At 43.4% G+C, this 18,338-nt stretch overlaps 1 protein-coding gene across 6 annotated transcripts in view; it reads right to left on the bottom strand.

The window, feature by feature from the left end:
• The window catches only part of LOC116060428 (6-phosphofructo-2-kinase/fructose-2,6-bisphosphatase-like), a 28,574-nt gene extending 14,212 nt beyond the window's left edge, over positions 1-14,362 (bottom strand). The window contains exons 1-10 of one of the 6 annotated variants that reach the window (XM_031313986.2): positions 14,097-14,362; positions 6,409-6,534; positions 5,125-5,221; positions 4,933-4,999; positions 4,055-4,129; positions 3,904-3,960; positions 1,341-1,462; positions 944-1,151; positions 478-624; positions 265-369 (exon numbers count right to left, since the gene is read on the bottom strand). In XM_031313986.2, coding sequence (XP_031169846.1) covers positions 265-369; positions 478-624; positions 944-1,151; positions 1,341-1,462; positions 3,904-3,960; positions 4,055-4,129; positions 4,933-4,999; positions 5,125-5,221; positions 6,409-6,534; positions 14,097-14,163 — 1,071 coding nt within the window. In that variant the 5' untranslated portion in view covers positions 14,164-14,362. Of the gene's footprint in view, positions 1-264; positions 370-477; positions 625-943; positions 1,152-1,340; positions 1,463-3,903; positions 3,961-4,054; positions 4,130-4,932; positions 5,000-5,124; positions 5,222-6,408; positions 6,535-7,990; positions 8,195-10,632; positions 10,733-13,748; positions 13,864-14,096 lie in introns of those variants that run through there. The other 5 variants (XM_031313981.2, XM_031313984.2, XM_031313983.2 and 2 more) reach the window with 5 other exon arrangements.
• Positions 14,363-18,338: the final 3,976 nt, after the last annotated feature.

The following is an 18,338-nucleotide window of genomic DNA, read 5'->3' as shown; positions in this document are numbered from 1 at the left end:
ATGAGCTCCCTTGTGAGGAATTGGCTAGGGGCTACCAAGATGCCTAACCACACAGGCCTGTATGGAAACAGAGCCCTTTCACTCCTCTAGCCTTACGGAGGAATACAAATGTAAGGTTAGACCTGCTGCTCAAAGAGTCCCGGGACACAGTAGTGAGAGGCTGGTTGGGAAATCTTTTACAGTTTCAACACCCAAACAAACAAAATACTGGGAAATAAAGTCAGGCAGAAGGACAGCGTTTGAAACCCTTTTTTTCTTCCTCACCTCTCCTTTGGGGTAGCGGTAACGATACTTGTCCTGGTCCCTCAGTGCAAACTCCTCCGGGTAATTCTTCTGAATCTCCTCGTACGTCATGTCCTCACAGACACCCTGCAAACAGAACAAAGCTTCTTTCTCAGCCTCTTGTACAACAACAGAATTCTCTGAACTCTTTCTCTCGTAATACAACAGATCTTTGAACTTTGAACAGTAACTCACAGCGTCGATCTCGTTCAGGGCCTTCCACTGTTCGTACGGGACTCCCAGAGCCTCAGCGGTCTGGATCGTCCTCTTCATGTGGCTCGTCCAAACCTTCAGGTCGCTGATGCACTGACCACGCATGTAGGCGCCCAAAGAACTGCCAAACTGACCGACACACAGGACATTAGAATACAGACAGAAGAATACAGGAAGTATAAATCATATATATCCACAGACAGACAGACAGACAGACAGACACATAGACAGACAGACAGACAGACAGAGAGACAGACAGACAGACAGACAGACAGGACATGAGATTACAGACAGATACAGACAGGAAGATACAGACAAGATGGCGCCGTTGAGGGGGGCAGCCTGTTGCAACAGCTCTTGCTCACTTGTGAGCTTTTTCTTCTGTTTTTACTTTCTTTTTAACTTAAAAAGGATTTTTGAATCTTGAATCTTGAATCTATCCACAGACCTTTGCCCCACGAGGTGACAGCCCAGAGTCACCTCCGATACGACCCACTAGGTTGAGCTCGCTCTCTCCGTGGCGACACAGGAAGATGGATCTCGGGGTGACGTGGATATTCATCAGGTAGTAGACAATCCGACTCTGGATGTGGTCCTGGACCCGGTTCACCAGGTACCTGCTGCCCACGTTAAAGATCTTAATGTACGACAAGTTCCTGCGGAAAGACCAGAAGACACAGCTCAGACTGAAGTCATCTTCTTTCAACATCTCCCACATTCATGATTCAGTTTGTAGATATATATATATATATATATATATATATATATATATATATATATATATATATATATATATATATATATATATATATATAATAAGTAAGTTAACAGGAACAGTGTCTCACCTGTCCCTGTTGTCATCCAGTGGGACGTAGGTCAGCTTGTAACATTCAATCCTCTTCAGAAAGTCGGCCACAGCCTCCTCTTTGTCACAGTCCACGTAGTCCGGACTACTCAGCTTCACTTGCTGTTTTCAGAGAGAGAGAGAGAGAGAGAGAGAGAGAGAGAGAGAGAGAGAGAGAGGGAGAGAGGGAGAGAGAGAGATAGAGAGGAGAGAGAGAGGGAGAGAGAGGCAGAGAGAGAGAGAGAGAGAGAGAGAGAGAGAGAGAGAGATAAATTAGATAACGAGACTAAAGAGTGTGAGCAAGACAGAAAACTACATTCATTCATGTCCAACATTAGAGGACACAACAACACCAGGGGCCTCATTTATAAAACCTGTTACATAAGAAAAAGTTGCGTGAAGCAGGGTGAAATTTGCCGTCGCAACATTCCTCACAAAAGTCGGGATTTATAAAGAATTTCGATGCGTAAAAATGTGCTCAGTTTTCTGCAACCTTTTGACCATGCATGTGATCGTGCGTAAGCTCCCAAGGTTTTGTAAACTGCGTTTTAGTGAACTCCGATGGTATCCCCGTTTTCCGAACCCAACCCAGTTTTTGTATTCCTGAACCCAATAATCCTGTTCTTTCCAAGCTGACCCAGAGCGCCGCGGCGCCCGGCGAGGGGCTGCCAGCAACGGGGAGAGGCAGGGGATCCTCCCACACCGTGCAGCGGACACTAAAGGAGACTTTAGTGTCATTAAGAACGACAAAGGCACCTGACCAAACGTCCGTATTTTACGAGATGGGAGTGAGAATCTGTTGATGTGAGCACACACTCACACGTTAAATTTTTTTTTTTAAGTTTCATAAATGAGGCCCCAGGTTTATACTCAGAAGTGGTCCAGGGGCCTCATTTATAAAACTGTGCGTAGATTCTATTCTGAAAGATTTCGTGAGAAAAAGTCCAAATTTTCGTACACAAAAACTAAATTCTGATTTATAACACCTTGCGGCGCACACCGGTATGCACTTTTCTTGTTATAAATACAGACGTGCGTTACCTTATGCGGTCGTGCACGAGCCTCACGCTCCTCCCAAGGTCGTCCCATATTTGTCCTAATAAGGTCCATGTTAATCCATGTTGAAAAAACACGATTCAGTGATTATGAGATCGAGGCTCCTAATAAAGGTAGAACATCCAAACTAAATTCTGTTTGGAGGCCTTAACCCTTGTGTGGTGTTCATATGTTTGTTACACAGCCATAATACTTAACAGATTTAGCTCAATTACCAATGATATATACATCATTTATGGTTCATATTTGCCATTTACCCCTGTGAGATCACATTTCCGATCTTATGATCATTTTCATTTTTTGTGAGAAAACAAGGAAATTCAATTATTAAAAAGGTAGAAAATAGAAACAAGATTTTTGATCATTATTGGTGCTTGTTTCTTAGAACTTAATCAGAACAGGTGAAAGTGCTTGGAATGTAACAATTCTGTACGATCATATGATCATTTTCGTTTTTGTGAGAAAACAAGGCTTAAAATGTAACAATTTTGTAACTGTGTGGGAATAGCAGGTGCAGAAACACAACATTCCCACACACAGACACCTACAATCAGACACGCACACATACAGACGCACAGACACACACAGAGACGCACAGACACACACACAGACACACACACAGACACAGACACAGTCCAGTAGACCCGAACACCTCATATGTAATAGTTATGTGTAGGGGGCTATACCATGTCATTGAAAATAAGTTATTTGTTATGTTCTTCATAGAAAATGAGCCAAGGCCAATGAGTTTGAGTTTGAAGAAATAATAAATAGCATAATATGTCTTTATTATTAAAATTTTGAGTGTGAGTGTGTGCTCACATCAACAGATTCTCACTCCCATCTCGTAAAATACGGACATTTGGTCAGGTGCCTTTGTCATCCTATTTGACACTAAAGTCTCCTTTAGTGTCCACTGCGCGGTGTGGGAGGATCCCCTGCCTCTCCCCGTTGCTGGCAGCCCCTCGCCGGGCGCCGTGACCGGCTCTGGGTCAGCTTGGAAAGAACGGGATTGTTGGGTTCAGGAAAACAGAAACTGGGTTAGGTTCGGAAAACGGGGATACCATCGGAGTTCACTAAAACGCAGTTTACAAAACCTTGGGAGCTTACGCACGATCACACGCACATTTTTTACGCATGGAAATTCTTTATAAATCCCGACTTTTGCGAGGAATGTTGCAACGACAAATTTCACCCTGCTTCACGCAACATTTTCTTGCGTAACAGGTTTTATAAATGAGGCCCCTGGTGTTTACCTAGAGGAACTCTTGGAATACGAACTTTATAAATCAAGACTAATGTACATTTACACAAAGCTTTTTAAATTGGTAAACATATTTCACTCTCTGTCCAGACCAATGAAATCCAACACCTCTCCAGATTGTATAACCCAAAAACGCTGGATGAACTACACAAAGACTACTGAAATAACTGAACCAAACTGCTTCAGCTAAACTGAAAACAGGAAAAGAGGGAAGAGAAAGTAACGATTGATAATACAGACTTACTTTAATGTTCTGAGCGATGATTTCTGGATCGTCACATATAGACTCCACAAAGAAAACCTGGACAGGTGAGAAAAGAAGAAGAGAGATTAGAGTAGGGTTAGGTTAGATTAGGGTCATGTTCAGGTTTGTAACACTGTGAACAACAACTGACCTTGTAGCCGTTTTCTTTGGCAAAGCTGAGGATGACCTCTCTGCGCTCGGCTGTGGTGTTGGTGGCATCAAAAACCTAACAGACAGACACATGAGCAACTTATGGACCTAAGGGTTTTTAGTTCCCTGTCAGATCCAGACTGGTCCGATCAGACAGAGGCGACCCACGCTACCTTTTTTGATTTAAAAAAAACAGCAGGTTGCAGGTCTTTTTTATTGTTTATTTCTGCCTGAGGCACATTAAGCTGAAACAAGCAAGGGGCTCAGGAACATAAAGGCAGGCAGCTCGTTAAAAACAAGAAGAACTCGGTCTGATCATCGATCGGACTTTTAGAGACAAACAGCTACTGCAATAGCTTATTTCACCAGTAAATTGCTGTTAAATGACAAAAGCAACCACTAGATGGGAAAAAGGTATCTTACAATAACTTTCGTTCCGGTGTTGGAGTCCTCTACAGTGAAATACAGTCACACTTTACGCTATTTACCTATCAGCATTTTAACATGTTTCATCCAGCTCCTAGCTAATGGTAAGCTAACATTACCTGCTGTCAAGTGTAATGTTAACTAGCGTCACATGCAGCGATGCTTTTGTTGCATCTACGTCTGAGGGCCGTGCAGGCATTTAAGAGGCACCGAAATAAGGCATTGAGATTTGCATTGCTAGTCCAGTATACCGGTAATTTAGGCACTGGTACCATATTAACACAGGTTTTCGGTACCCAACCCTAGTATTTACATCCAGTATGTATATATGATAGTCTTTTGTGTTAGTAGCAGAGTCCACTATTCCCATGGCGTGTGTGTTTCTCACTGTTCCTTCTCCTACAGTTTTCAGATTATAGCCGCCTTACATCGTTAACGTTGGCTTTGACTCACCACGACCTGGCCCAGCTCTCTGGTGAAGTAGTCACACACATCTTTCAGGGCAGCAACGGCACACGCCCTGAGCACAGAAACAGAAAACAACATTAATGCAATACTTCAAAAACACTTTCACACATATTTAACTGCTTTATATAAAGTGGCACACAGCTGGCAGCAGGCTGAAGTGAAACTGAAGCTTCATACTTGCGTATCTTCATGGCCTCTGTGTTGTCGGGTCTGAAGAACTCAAAGCTGTTGTAGGAACGAGTGGCATCTCTTCTGTACTGCCCGACGTTGAACACTGGGAAAGAGACATTTGTTTGTTGGAAGCGAGTGGTGTTCTGGTGTTACAATGGATACGATTGATGTATGATGGATGTATGATGGATGTATGATAGATGTATGATGGATGTATGATAGATGTATGATGGATGTATGATGGATGTATGATGGATGTATGATGGATGTATGATAGATGTATGATGGATGTATGATGGATGTATGATGGATGTATGATAGATGTATGATAGATGTATGATAGATGTATGATGGATGTATGATAGATGTATGATAGATGTATGATAGATGTATGATAGATGTATGATGGATGTATGATGGATGTATGATGGATGTATGATAGATGTATGATAGATGTATGATAGATGTATGATAGATGTATGATGGATGTATGATGGATGTATGATAGATGTATGATGGATGTATGATGGATGTATGATAGATGTATGATAGATGTATGATGGATGTATGATAGATGTATGATGGATGTATGATGGATGTATGATAGATGTATGATGGATGTATGATGGATGTATGATAGATGTATGATGGATGTATGATGGATGTATGATATATGTATAATAGATGTATGATAGATGTATGATGGATGTATGATAGATGTATGATGGATGTATGATGGATGTATGATAGATGTATGATATATGTATGATAGATGTATGATATATGTATGATAGATGTATGATAGATGTATGATGGATGTATGATAGATGTATGATAGATGTATGATATATGTATGATAGATGTATGATATATGTATGATAGATGTATGATAGATGTATGATATATGTATGATAGATGTATGATATATGTATGATAGATGTATGATGGATGTATGATGGATGTATGATGGATGTATGATGGATGTATGATAGATGTATGATGGATGTATGATGGATGTATGATGGATGTATGATGGATACGATGGATGAGATAGGCAATATACAACAGAGCAGCTTCAACCATATTCAACCCACATTTTTGCTAAATCAAATGTTTGTTTCAAAAGTTTAACAGTTTATTTCTGTAATATAAGGACAGGGTTAGGGAAAGAAGATTTGTTAAACATTAAAATATTTTACAGCTGAAGCATTGAGACCAAACGTTCAGTTTGATCACTAAATGGTTTGAGGTGGCGAGTATGAGTTTCAGTGTAACACCGCCATGTGATACCTTTAGTGGTCACTCCGATCCAGTTCAGGTATCTGGTGAGCTTCTTAGAGATGTAGGTTTTCCCTCTGGCTGGGAGCCCCACCATCACGATCATGGTCGGGGAGTTGGTGAACTGGGGCACCGTTGCTGAAACGTACAAACACACACACACACACACACACACACACACACACACACACACACACACACACACACACACACACACACACACACACACACACACACACACACACACACAAACAAACAAACAAACAATTTGCTTCCCCCTGGCCAACCAATGCCTACATAGAACAGGAAGGATGAATGTGATTCACACACAAAGAGACGTATTTTATCTTTTACGAGAGAGTCAATCACTTTTATCTAACTTCTAATGTATTTCCATTCTGTCTTCTTTTATTTTAGTCATAATAAATTAAGTTGTGTTAAAGTTGAGATCTCTGTGTGCATGCTGTTTGGATCGGTAAACTCCCCAATAGAAGACTATATTAATCTAAATGATATCTCTCTTTAACAGTATTAATAGTAGAAGAGTATATGGAACTTTTATTGAAAGTCACACAGAAGTCCACAGCCGTGAAAAGGTTAAAGCAGAAGTTGTTTGTATAGGAAAAGCTGCTGCATCCAAAGTACATTTGGTCTGTATGTGGTCAATAGCTGCAAAGATGAATGGATTAGTTGTCAACTATTAAATTAATCTCCAAGTATTTAGATAATCGATTAATCATTTTGAATATTTTTTTATGTAAAAGGTAAACGTGTGATGTCAGCTTGTTAAAGAGTAATTCTTGCCAAAACGAGAGTACAGTAAATCTTAAAAGTGGTGCTTCCATCCTAATTATGCTTTTAAACAAAGTTTGACTCGGGTACATTCACAAAAAGAACCTAGGTTGCATTTTGTGGAAAGTTAGGCTTTAAATGTGAATATTTTCTAGTTTCTTCTCTCCTCTGGGACAGTCAACTGAATATCTTTGAGTTGTGGACAAAACAAGACTTTTGAGGACGTCATCTCAGGCTTTTGGAAAACATTTTTCACCATTTTCTGCCAGAGACACTCTACTGAAGAACGAGTACTTTCTGCTGACAATACTTCTGGAACTACTTGTAATCTGATTTTTACTTAAATTATTTTTGTTATGTTTATAGTTGAAGCACCATCCTTTAACATCTGACACAGAAAGGATGAATGAAGTGAAAGAGCTGCAGATCGTATCATGAGGTTGAAGAGAGTGTGGTGTGGTGGTGAACTTCGGGGTGAACAGCCCAGCGGTCTCTCTGCAGAAACCGTCCTGCTAACCAATGCTTGCTCTTGGGGGGAATTGTTGTGTCTCTGTGTGCTCTAGACCTACTGTATTTGTAAAGTGTCCTGAGATAACTCCTGCTAGGATCTGACACTATAAATGAAAATGAATTTACTTGTTTTCTCTCGAATTGCCTGATGCCTCCATTAGTGCTCAAGGCTCAACTCGAACTGCTGGATAGAGACCGAAGGCAGGCCAACAACAGGCAGCTTTCTATGTGTGTCAGGTGTGTGTGTGTGTGTGTGTGTGTGTGTGTGTATCGGGTGTGTGTGTGTACTCACACCCTCTGCGTTGGCTCAGCCGGCTTTTCGGCCCCCAGGTTTTCTCCAGAGGATTCTGCGTGAGTCTTTGTGTCTGTGACATGACTTCAACTGCCAACTGTCCGAGTGTGTGTGAAACCTCTGTGCTCTGTGTGTCTGTGTGTGTGTGTGTGTGTGTGTGTGTCTGTCTGTGTGTTTGTGTGTGTTTAATCTCTGAACTCTGTGTTTGTTTGTGTGTGACAACAGGACAGAAAGAGGATCTATCGAGGTGGCGAGTTTGTCTTTCCTAGGATGGTGAAGGCTTGTCCCGCCTGTCCTCTGCCTCTGATTGGCTCTCCCTGGTATTCTTACCCTAACCAAGGCAGCGAGAAGTAGCCAATCAGAGGTAGAGGAGGGCGGGACTTTTCTTCACCATCCTAGGAAACATAACGCTGCCTCCAGGTGAGTAAACAGGTTTTTTAAACTTTCTCCCAGAGTTCAGCGGGGGAGGAGTTAGTCATCAGCTCATCTGCTGGAGTGTCTCTGATTGATCGATGACCTGTCAATCACCTGACTGTCCCACAATGATCCACCAATAACAGCTCTGAACTTTGCCCCTGCACACAGGAAGTGTGTCACCTGACAAACCACCACCAATGTGTGTGTGTGTGTGTGTGTGTGTGTGTGTGTGTGTGTGTGTGTGTGTTTTGGTGATGTTACCTTAATACATTTACTCAAATACTAAAGTACATTTCTGAGGTACTTTGAGTATTTCCATTTCATGCTACTTTATAGTTTTAACCACAATATATGTTTAGGTCACTACATTTATTAGTTACTTTACAAGTTCAAAGTTTTAATCAAAAGGGCACATCTTATGAAATCCGATGCATCATATACATTTCAGACAATATTAAAGAAACCATCCGAGGTAGACTGACCGAAGGTTTCTGTTCCGTCTGAAGTCAACCTGGTTTGAGCCCTGTCAAGGAGAAGTACTACACTACCCACAATCCTAAGCGTAACAGCGACATCTCTGATTGGTCCATCTCGCTGTCACGATGGAAATGTTGCCCCCACCGAGAGGGGAAACATCTCTCCTCTCTCCGTTGACTTGTATAGCCTGAAGGTTTCCTCCTCTTTATTCCGTCTGCTAGACAACAACAGAAACATGTCTAGAAGCTGCTGTGTGCTGATATTCACTATCAACAGGGTCAAGAACCAGAACTTAAGTTTTTAGAAACTGCCGACCCCAGAAACTGAGGTTTTAGGAAGACAAAAGTGGAAACAGATGTGAGGAATCAGCAGAGAGAATGGAGAGACACTAAGCTAATGTTACGTCCAAGTCAAATATCCAAACGTCAATTTTAGGCTAAATATATCTATATCTGTAAGTTAAGCTAAAGCATTTTGACAGGATGCAGCTTGTGTTATAGTGGAATGTAAATAAATCAGAAAGCTATAGTATTATGTTTACTAGTATCTTAGCTTGCTGACACATAGCTATTAGCTTACTAACAGCTAACTTGTCTAAAATATTTCTTCGCCTGCAATCAGAACAGTGAAGAAGTGGACAAATGAAGTGATGGAGGAGCTGCGAGACTGTACAGACTGGAGTGTTTTTGAAGAAGTCACAGGTGACCTGGACGAACTTACTGACACTGTGACATCCTACATTAGTTTTTGTGAAGGAGTGTGTGTGCCAACAAAGACTTTCCACATCTTCAACAACAATAAACCATGGTTCACTGCAAGACTGAGCCAACTCCGCCAGGCCAAGGAGGAGGCCTACAGCAACGGAGACCAGACTCTGTACAACACACTCAGAAACACACTGACCAAGGAGATCAGAGCAGCTAAAGGGAGCTACTCTGAAAAGTTGAAAAAACTGTTTTCGGCCAACGACTCTGCAGCATTGTGGAGAGGCCTTCAAGACATCATCAGCTGTACAGTAAGAGACCCCCCCCCACCCTCAGGTAAACTTGTGTGATGTCAGCTTGTTAAATGTGAATATTTTCTAGTTTCTTCTCTCTAGGACAGGAAACTGAATATCTTTGAGTTGTGGACAAAACAAGACTTTTGAGGACGTCATCTCAGGCTTTTGGAAAACATTTTTCACCATTTTCTGCCAGAGACACTCTACTGAAGAACGAGTACTTTCTGCTGACAATACTTCTGGAACTACTTGTAGACTGAGTTTTACTTAAATTAGTTTTTTATGTTTATAGTTGAAGCACCATCCTTTAACATCTGACACAGAAAGGATGAATGAAGTGAAAGAGCTGCAGATCGTATCATGAGGTTGAAGAGAGTGTGGTGTGGTGGTGAACTTCGGGGTGAACAGCCCAGCGGTCTCTCTGCAGAAACCGTCCTGCTAACCAATGCTTGCTCTTGGGGGGAATTGTGTCTCAGTAGGTCTAGACCTACTGTATTTGTAAAGTGTCCTGAGATAACTCCTGCTAGGATCTGACACTATAAATGAAAATGAATTTACTTGTTTTCTCTTGAATTGCCTGATGCCTCCGTTAGTGCTCAAGCCTCAACTCGAACTGCTGGATAGAGACCGAAGGCAGGCCAACAACAGGCAGCTTTCTATGTGTGTGTGTGTGTGTATATGTGTGTGTGTGTGTGTGTGTGTGTGTGTGTGTCAAGTGTGTGTGTATCGGGTGTGTGTGTGTACTCACAGCCTCTACGTTCGCTCAGCCGGCTTTTCGGCCCCCAGGTTTTCTCCAGAGGATTCTTCAAGAGGCTTTGTGTCTGTGACATGACTTGAAACCTCTGTACTCTGTGTGTGTGTCTGTGTGTCAATGACGCTGCAGCACTGTGGAGAGGCCTTCAAGACATCACCAGCTACTGTATAAGAGACCATCCCCCACTGCTGAGGCTAACAATGGCCTGAATGCCTTCTACTGCAGGTTTGAGAGGGAAACACTCACACCCCTCCCCCGCTCCAGACCAACTGCAGCCCCCACCACTCACCTGGCTACCCCCCCCCCCCGATACTCAATCCACACTCATATCATTCAATTCAATGTTAGTTATAGTATCAAATCATAACAAGAGTTATCTAATCTTAAATTTACTCTTAAATGTGGTGATGGTGTCTGCTCCTGAACCCAGACTGGGAGCTGGTTCCACAGGAGAGGAGCCTGGTAGCTGAAGGCTCTGGCTCCCATTCTACTTTTAGAGACTCTAGGAACCACAAGTAACACTGTATTATGGGAGTGCAGTGCTCTAGTGGGACAATAAGGTACTACGAGTTCTTCAAGATATGATGGTGCTTGACCATTTAGAGCTTTGTAGGTCAGGAGAAGGATTTTAAATTCAATCCTGGATTTTACAGGAAGCCAATGGAGAGAAGCTAATACAGGAGAAATATGATCTCTTTTCTTAGTTTTTGTCAGAACACATGCTGCAGCATTCTGGACCAGCTGGAGGGTCTTGAGGGTTTTATTTGAGCATCCTGATAATAAGGAATTACAGTAGTCCAGCCTGGAAGTAACGAATGCATGGACTAGTTTTTCAGCATCGTTTTGCGACAGAATGTTCCTAATTTTTGTATGTTACGAAGGTGAAAATAGAGGCAAAATGTCTGTAAAGCACCAGGCCCTGATGGTGTAACACTCTCCTGTCTCAGGGCCTGTGCTGTCCAGTTAGCATCAATCTTCACACAAATATTCAACAGATCACTAGAGCTGTTTGAAGTCCCCTCATGCTTCAAAAGCTCCACCATCATCCCAGTCCCCAAGAAACCCTCCATCACTGGACTGAATGACTATAGACCTGTGGCCTTGACTTCAGTCGCCATGAAGTCCTTTGAACGCCTGGTGCTGTCTCTGACCCACCTCAAAAACATCACAGATCACCAGCTGGACCCCCGGCAGTTTGCCTACAGGGCAAACAGGTCAGTGGATGATGCAGTGAACATGGGGCTGCACTTCATCCTGCAACACCTTGACCAGCCAAGGACCTACGTCAGGATCTTGTTTGTGGACTTCAGCTTGGCATTCAACACTATCATACCTGAAATCCTCACCACCAAACTCTCTCAGCTCACTGTATCTCCTGCCTTCTGTCAGTGGATCTCCAGCATGTGCGGGTGAGAGATGTCACATCTGGAAAACGGACAAGCAGCACTGGTGCACCACAGGGGTGTGTCCTTTCCCCACTGCTCTTCTCTCTCTACACAAATGACTGTACCTCCAAGGACCCAGCTGTCAAACTCTTAAAATTTGCAGACAACACCACTGTCATGGGGCTCATCCAGGATGGGGATGAGTCTGCATATCAGCAAGAGGTTGATAAGTTGGTGCTCTGGTGCAGTCAACACAACCTAGAGCTAAACACTCTAAAGACTGTGGAGATGGTGGTGGACTTTAGGAAGCACCCCACAGTGCTGCCCCCCCCCTCTCACAATATCCAATAGCCCAGTGTCAAATGTGGACTCATTGAAGTTTCTGGGCTCCATCATTTCCCAGGAGAAGTAGGGGTCCAACATCAACGCCATCCTTAAAAAGGCTCAGCAGAGGATGTACTTCCTACGGCAACTGCGGAAACATGGCCTACCACAAGAGCTCTTGGCCATCTTCTACACTGCTGCCATTTAATCCATCCTCTGCACACCCATCACCGTTTGGTTTGGGGCAGCCACAAAACAGGACAAACACAGACGACAACACACAATTCGGACAGCTGCATAAATTATTGGTGCCCCCCTGCCCTCCCTCCAGGACTTGTACACTGGTAGGACCAGGAACCGGGCAGAGAACTTCACCAAAGACCCCACACATCCTGCACACACTCTCAATAACCTCCTCCCCTCTGGCAGGTGCTACAGATCCCTGCACACAAAAACATCCAGACATAAGAACAGCTTCTTTCCCTCTGCCATCACTCTACTGAAGGATAAGTGGGGTCATCCCCACTTTGGCCACTCACCCTCTTCTCTACACATTACATACTTATCATTCCAATATGCATTACTTTTTGCACTCTACATCCCACTCCATATGCACTTGTCTTGATATTATGTCTTATTTGTTTAAATTTTTTTTTGTATATTATGTTGATATGTGCCTATATGTATATTGTTGTCTCTATTGTACAGTATGTTACTACTACATGTCTATTTGTTGAACGTATAGAGTTAACACCTACCGAAGTCAAATTCCTTGTGTATGTAAGTATACTTGGCCAATAAAACTGATTCTGATTCCTTTGAAATGCTTAAATCGGATGTTTTTAGCTACTAGATTGCACATTATTCGCTGCTCCAATGCTATGAAACACTCCACACGTCCTGTCTCCTAAATGGGTGGAGCCTCGTTTAAAAGTGTAGTGAACGTCGCGTGGATGATGAAAACTTATATTTGTATAATGTATCCAAATATATTTCTGTTGCTAACATTAGATATCAACTCAGCTAAATCAGAAACATTAGTGTAGTTAGGGCCTTAGCTGCCATTAGCTGCCGTTAGCTGCCGTTAGCTTCTCTGTTTTGCAGATCTGGGAAAAGTGTGATCCTGAGACAGAAACACGTCTGGACACAGTTAATTTTCTCTTGATGTGTCCGATGTGTCTGAAAAATGCCATCATCTCGTAGCTGGTCGGGTTAGTTACAGGCTTAAAACTCTTTATGTCAACATTTAATGAAACGTCAACGGAGATACTGAACAGGGAAAAACACTTCCAGAACCAGAGCTGTTCAGAAAGTGTTGACTGAGTCATCCTCCAGTGTGTGTGTGTGTGTGTGTGTGTGTGAGTGTGAGTGTGAGAGATCTTTCAGCTGCCAGAACCTCACCTGTGCTGTCACACCGCGCGCGGCACCACACCGTTGGCATGCTCTTCTTGGACTCCATTTGTTTCTTCAGGCAGAAATTCAACATAAGACTCTCTGCTCTCCCCTCTCATCTCCCCTCTCCTCTCCCCTTTCTCTCCCAAAATAACCCTCCACCCCCCCCTCCATGTGTCCTTCAGCTCTCTGAAATCTGCAGGACACCCAACACCTCCACGCTGTGGCACAAACTGTCCATATTGGCAGCTCCTACACTCTCAGAGGCACGTGCATGTTTTTAGCCTGTTACATAACTACGCTGCTGGTTTAACATGGACGTGTGTGTGTGTGTGCGTGTGTGTCGCTGTCACTCACCGTGCGGACGCTGGAACCGGAGTGTCCTCCTCGCGCCTCCCTTCACCTCCATCCCATCTCCACTCATCCTCCAAACCACTTTGTGTGTCTACTGGTCGGTGCAGCTCAGTGTCCTTCAAATGTTTGTTCCTCGTCCTCAGTGTGCTGCCTCCGGGTTAGTACACACACACACACACACACACACACACACACACACACACACACACGCGCGTCCTTCGGGTTCAACCGTCGTTACATTCAGCTTTTCCTGTCTGACAACAAATGGCTCCAACAGTTCCCATCATCCTCTCTGTTCTCTGGAGGCTTCTTGCATCATCACTGATGCTGCGTGTGTGTGTGTGTGTGTGTGCGTGTGTGTGTGTGTGTGTGTGTGTGTTTAGGATGCAAAACTTAAAGGGCCACTCCCTCTAAAGACAACAAGACATAACGTGTTCAGTTCAGACTCGTTTGCTGTTGTTGTATTACATGTTAAGTAGGTAGGTTAAAGGTTATGCAGGGAGGGGAATAACATTCAGCTCATCAGACGTTTCCTAATAATAAAGATTATTTATCAGTCCCGCATCTTGAGTCTGAAGTCTGAGTCCCCATCTCTGTCAGATTAACGTAAAGGGCTGCATGTTTGAAGGGTTTTAGATTATAATACCACAACAAACCAAGAGATAAAACATAGAAATAAGACATAAAGAGCTTTGTAAGGTCCCAGATGAAACACACAGTTCAGGGTGAGAGAGAGACAGTTTCCTGCTCCACTGCATTCCTTCTCCTCACACATTAGGTGTCTCAACCCGGATACTTCCCTGAGTAAACTTCCAGCCAGCTCTATCTTTAAACCAATCACAATGGTCCTGGGCGGCGCTAAGCTCTGGATGCAGCGACGGTGGTTCTGCTAAATAGTCTCAGGACGGTGGAAGGTTGTTTGGTGGAACATTTGCACCCCGTAAAAGAAAACGCTGCATACAATATTAAATGTTAAGCAAGGCAAGAGATAATGGAAGACATGTGTCATCAAAACCAGGCTTTATCTGTTAAAGGGTTCTATAAGTAAATATTGTTCTTATGCTAACATATGCTAACAGATGCTAACATGATAATAAATGCTAATAAGCTAACATGAAACGGAAGTACACATGGTTGTTTCTATGCAGATGATACACCGTCTCTTCTCATTGGTGGAAACTGGCAGCTTTCAGAATGCTGCTGACCGGAGACTAAAGTTTACACTCATCTCATCAGGAATCTTTGGTCTGAACTAAAACTCAGACTGGTCCTCACAGAGATAGAAACACAGAAACAAAAGGTTCAGGGTATGCGTAGTCCATGTTTATTAGTTAGTTGACAGTCTGGGTTAGTTTGTCCGATACAGAACAGCGCACAACGCAACAAGCAGCTACAACATTAGCCCCCCCCCCCCCCCCCCCCCATACACACACACACACACACACACACACACACACACACACAGCCACCCTGTGATACAAATTAATTAACTGATCGTATCATCCTCACTGAGAAAAGCACTGCTGCTATTATTTATGCCCACATTTGTGTCTTTACTAGTTTTTATGTTGAGTTTTTATATATGTATAAAAGAATGCTGCGACACAGACAGACAGACAGACAGACAGACAGACAGTGTTGAGAGACGGACTAACACGTTGTTGGTTTTGGTGTTTTTATGGTATTTGTTGGCGGTAATGAAACAGGAAATAAACAGCAACATGAGAGCTGCTGCTCCACAAACATTAAAAGCAAACTTCAGCGTCTAAACACACGAGAAGTTCCTGCTTCACATCATTCATCAGATTGAGTTTGTCAGCACAGCGGAGCCCCAAAAATAAACCCTCTAAATATTGATTTCATCACGGGTCCATTAAAACAGCCTCGAGTATAAATGTTTAAACATTCATGACATGACTTTAATAATCAATATTATCTGCTGCATCTATAAGCACTCTAAAGAAACGCGATGAAGGGGAGGGGGGGATTTCTATGGTTCTAGTCTTTAAATGTCTCTGCTGCTAAGTAACACACGAGTAAACCTAAAGGAGACAATGGAGGGGGTGTATGATACAAAATCAGTCAGAGCAACCAACTCATTCTCTCTCCCAACTTGTCTCAGACTGACTCAGGGTCAGTGTCTCGCAGCGTCAGATACCCACGCTCAGATCTTCCTGTAGCGTCTGTATGGGGGGACCTTACACCAAACTCCTCTCCAAGTGACTCCTCTGTCTTAGACTAATGTCTTGGACTAATGTCCAATAATCTGGGAATGAAACCCTGAGAGTCTTGCTAGAGTCGGGGGGTCTCCCGTTGTCTCCGTTGTTTGGTGTAAGGTCATAAACTCAGTCCCAGTCAGCGTTTCTCCTGTCTGGACGCTCAGACTAAATCAAACGGGTTTGATATTATCCTAACTCTGAAGTTAAATCACGTGAACATTGTCAACAACCAATGGTTTGGGGCTGGAGGGAGCTCCAGCCCCAAACAGGAAAAAGGAAACAGCTAGAGCAAGTGTTGTTTATGGTTGCTATGGCGCCATGCTAAGCTAAATGCTAAAGAGGGAAAGTTTCTGACTTTCAACCCTTCTGAAGCGAGTCATCCAGCGAAGATTTACCGGCGGATAAACACAGCCCTCCAGGTACTGCAGACATTCATCTGCATGTACAGCAGAACAGAACATCTGCAGACTTTCCCTTTAAGTTACCAGCTAACGCTAGCGTACCCCCCCCCCCGTGTCTGAGACTAAAGACCACCTGACCAAGCGTCGGTTTCTGACACGTTGGAAGTGAGACGTTGGAGCAACAGACAATAAAAACAATCACAATCTGATCATCATAGAAAAGAAGCGCTGGAAATAAAAAAAAGACAATCTCACGGTTCTATTTACATTCAGAGAACAATCCGTCAGATTCTGTCTTCCTGTCCTCAGCTTCAAAATGTCCCACATGGTTCTGCTACAGAGGACCGGCCCGCCATGTGGGTTCCATCATCCTCCACTTTATGCATGCGTGTGTGTGTGTGTGTTTGTGTGTGTGTGTGTGTGTGTGTGTGTGTGTGTGTGTGTGTGTGTGTGTGTGTGTGTGTGTGTGTCATGAAAGCTACACACAGAGAGTGGACAGTGACGGACAAAGCCTGACATCTTTAGCCAGGAAATGTACTTCCAGAGTAGGGGTTTTCCATTTACAATTCAGATAATATTTGCCAGTATATGAATCAAGCAATCAGATTATTTAAACTGTCTCTGTTCCCTGTGTGCATGTGTGTGCATGTTTGTGCATGTCAGTGCACGTTTTTGCATGTTTGCGTGTGTGTGCATGTGTGTGCATGTGTTTGCTTTGCAATGAGCCCTCAGGGCCACCATAGATTGGGAAGAGAAATGGATGATTGATGGACGGATGGACAGAAAGACGAAGGAGAGGACTGGACTGTCTTAAGGCAACAGATCTCCCATCGCTGCAGTTACAGAGCAGAGATGGAGTGCATGGACACACACACACACACACACACACACACACACACACACACACACACACAGTAACAGTCAGACGCTGAATAATAACTGAAGGATGCTCTTCTCCTCTGGGAGGGCATGCATGGTTTGGGAGCCGCTCTGGCAGCAATAAATAGATCATCCCCAGACACATGCACATGGACACAAACACTTGTTAGACAAAGACACAAAAACACAAAGACAGAGTGGTGAGCGGAGACATAAAACATATAACTGACAGTGTTGATGCTGATATAAAAACAACGAGTAGGACTTTAGATGTGTTCATTAAACAGAATAAATGTTTGTACAAGACATTTGGTCAGACAAGATGAACTTCCTCACTCTTCATCAGCTATCATCTCCCTCTCTGGACGGATTCACCAGCTGTGTGTGAGAAGTCCAGTTCAGACCAAAGATTCGCTAAGAGACAAAAGCGCTTCAGAAGGTTGCAGGAAATGTTGCAGCGGTCTGAACCGGCCCGTCTCAGCTCGACTCGAGTCCCCAAACGATGTGGTTTCTGTGGAGATGATACACCGTCTTGTCTCGTCTCCTTGGTGGAAGCTGGCAGCTTTCAGAATGCTGCAGACCGGAGACTTGCAAGTTGTTGCAAGTTTTGTTGATCTATGGTCTGAACTGGGCTTTAGTGGTTTCATGGACCAGCCGAGCAGTTACCTTCTATAACCACCGGGCGGCGCTATGCCAGCAGAAACTTGTCCAACTAGGGATTAATAACGTTAAATATTTTAAACTGT

This window comes from Sander lucioperca, chromosome 12 (assembly GCF_008315115.2).
Source record: "Sander lucioperca isolate FBNREF2018 chromosome 12, SLUC_FBN_1.2, whole genome shotgun sequence".
Lineage (NCBI taxonomy): Eukaryota > Metazoa > Chordata > Actinopteri > Perciformes > Percidae > Sander > Sander lucioperca.
The sequence above is the reverse complement of the archived record's forward strand: the minus strand, read 5'-3'. Positions and strand labels throughout refer to the sequence as shown.